This window comes from Oryctolagus cuniculus, chromosome 1, assembly GCF_964237555.1.
Source record: "Oryctolagus cuniculus chromosome 1, mOryCun1.1, whole genome shotgun sequence".
NCBI classification, from domain to species: domain Eukaryota; kingdom Metazoa; phylum Chordata; class Mammalia; order Lagomorpha; family Leporidae; genus Oryctolagus; species Oryctolagus cuniculus.
In genome coordinates this window covers 61,525,897-61,528,629 of record NC_091432.1, presented here as the reverse complement: position 1 = coordinate 61,528,629, position 2,733 = coordinate 61,525,897, and the positions used below count along the sequence as shown (strand labels likewise).

Genomic DNA, 2,733 nt, shown 5'->3' with positions numbered 1-2,733 from the left:
GACTAAGGATAGAAACATCTTTAATTAAGGAATGAACAACGAATATAAGCCAGCAAAGAAGACAGAGAAGGAGAAGGAATAGCAATAATAGAAATATGGAGTGAAAATTGGCAAAGATGTTATCAAAGAAAGTTTCAGTAAGTGTGATGGAGTTGACAATATTGGACCAGATGATACTGAAGGTGATGGTGATTGTGTTGCTGCCTATGATTGTGTGAATGCTGGTGAATCTGAATAATTAATAACCAGAAATATCCATTTATTTTCAGCGCAGACCCTGTGGAATGCCAGCCCAATACTCTTGCCATCCTCAGGTCATGTCCCTGTCCAACATTACTCAGTTTAGCCCCATATTCTACCTCACTGGCTTTCCAGGACTGGAAACCATTGAGCACTGGATTTTCATCCCCCTTTTCTTTATGTATCTTATGGCCATCTCAGGTAATTGTTTCATTCTAATAATTATTAAGAGCAACTCTCGTCTCCACACACCCATGTACTATCTACTGTCCTTGTTAGCCCTCACTGATCTGGGACTGTCAGTGTCCACCTTGCCTACCACAATGGGGATTTTTTGGTTCAAATCCCACAGGATCCACTTTGAAGCCTGTCAAATCCAGATGTTCTGTATCCACTCCTTTTCCTTCATGGAGTCCTCCGTGCTCTTGGTCATGTCCTTTGACCGCTTTGTGGCTATCTGCCACCCACTGCGGTACTCGGTCATTATCACTGGCCAGAGAGTAATCAGGGCAGGCTTGCTTGTCATCCTCCGGGGACCTCTGGCCCTTATCCCTATTGTTCTCCTCCTGAAAGTCTTTCCCTATTGTGGGCCTCTAGTTCTCTCCCACTCATTTTGCCTACACCAGGAAGTGATACATCTGGCCTGCACAGACACCACCTTCAACAACCTGTATGGGCTGACACTGGTGGTCTTCACTGTGATGCTGGACTTGGTGCTCATAGCACTCTCCTATGGACTCATCCTACACACAGTTGCAGGACTGGCTTCCCAAGAGGAGCAGCTCCGAGCCTTCCAAACATGCACCTCACACCTCTGTGCTGTGCTCGTATTCTTTGTGCCCATGATGGGGCTCTCCCTGGTACACCGCTTTGGGAAGAATGCCCCACCTGCTGTCCATCTTCTTATGGCCAACATCTACCTTTTTGTGCCTCCCATGCTCAACCCAATTATCTACAGTATTAAGACCAAAGAGATCCGCCGTGCCATCACCAGCTTCCTTGGTCTTAGAAAGGCCAGTGCTGAGTTCTAGGGTTAAACGTGCCACTGAAAGCTTATAAAAAAGCCCTAATCAGGGCAGATACTTTTAGCCCTGTGTATTTGTTATAATACTTCATGTTCCCCAAAACATTTTTGTTTTCACCATGAATAAAGTATGGATGAATTTATTTTTTGAGTTTTGCCTCAAAATTACTCATCTTCTCTTTGAGTTGTAATGCCTCATTCTACATCTGAGATCTTACCTTTTTGGTGATATCTAAAGTTGTCAAGAATAAGTCTATAACAAGAGTCATCATTAGGGGCAAGTACTGTAGTGTAGCAGGTTAAGCTGTCCCTGCAGGGCCTGCATCCCATATGGGTGCTGGTTCGAGTCACGACTGCTCCACTTCTTATCCAGCTCCCTGCTAATGTACCTGCGAAAGCAGCAGAAGATGACCCAAGTGCTTGGGCCTCCACATTCATGTGGGAGACCTCGAAGAAGCTCCTGGCTCCTGGCTTCAGTCTGGCAAGTGGCCATTTGGAGAGTGAACTAAAGGATGGCCTTTCAAATAAATAAATATATATGTATGTTTAAATAAGGAATAAAGAGTTGTCTTTACTATGCAAACGTTGAAACCAAAATAAAACTAAACAAACTTTATGATCATTAAAGTTTGATCATCTACTGAAAGTAGATCTTTGTAAAAATTAAGATTGGGAATAGCAGAGGGAGGAGGAAGAAGGGTTGGAACATGGGTGGGAGGGAGGATAAGGTGGGGAGTATCACTATGTTCCTAAATCCATATATATGAAATACATGAAACTCGTATAACAAATAAAATTTTAAAAAACTGAAAAGGGACAATAAAGAGCAAATCCCCCTAAATAGAACCAGGCAGAGAACAAGTAAGTGTCATTTGCTCTAATTCTCCGCAAGCAATATAACTCTTTCAAGGCTCCTTGGGCTTATTGCATCTTCTCTGCCTGGCCAAGGTCCTTCTCTTCTAGCTAAGCAGTATCTTCTTGACTCCAGAGTCTCATCAGAATTCATGTGCAGTTCCCCAATTCCTGGTTAAGACAAAACTTGCTCAGCGTTTTCTGAAGGAGATTCCATCTTACTCTGTTTCCCTGGTAGAAGCGCTTCACCTTACCCTAGACGTCTCATCTCTGATTTTACTTTTCCTGAAGACTCCCAGATAACACCTCAAGTCTCATATTACTCTAAACTCTGTTCACTTCCAGGCACTTTAGTTTTTAGATATTGCATAATGACATATAATATGACAAAACCTCAACCAACAAACTACCACAGAAGTGTCTAGGTGACAATCCCATGGCTCAAGAGGACATGAATCTAATCAGCTTATCCCTATTATTGACTAAATGCAATGCCTTTTGGAATCTCAGCTTTGAGATTGCTTTCCCAGGGACATTTTCACTCATAGGCCCCTTTTCCAGTGCTGGTGTAGCTAATGCTTCATTTGTTTGCTTCCACAGAACTCTGTATTTACCAT

At 42.9% G+C, this 2,733-nt stretch overlaps 1 protein-coding gene across 1 annotated transcript; it reads left to right on the top strand.

The window, feature by feature from the left end:
- Positions 1 to 284: 284 nt before the first annotated feature.
- OR51M1 (olfactory receptor, family 51, subfamily M, member 1) lies at positions 285 to 1,271 on the top strand. Its single transcript, NM_001171456.1, is given in 1 exon segment — positions 285 to 1,271. A coding segment is annotated over 1 exon segment (987 nt).
- Positions 1,272 to 2,733: the final 1,462 nt, after the last annotated feature.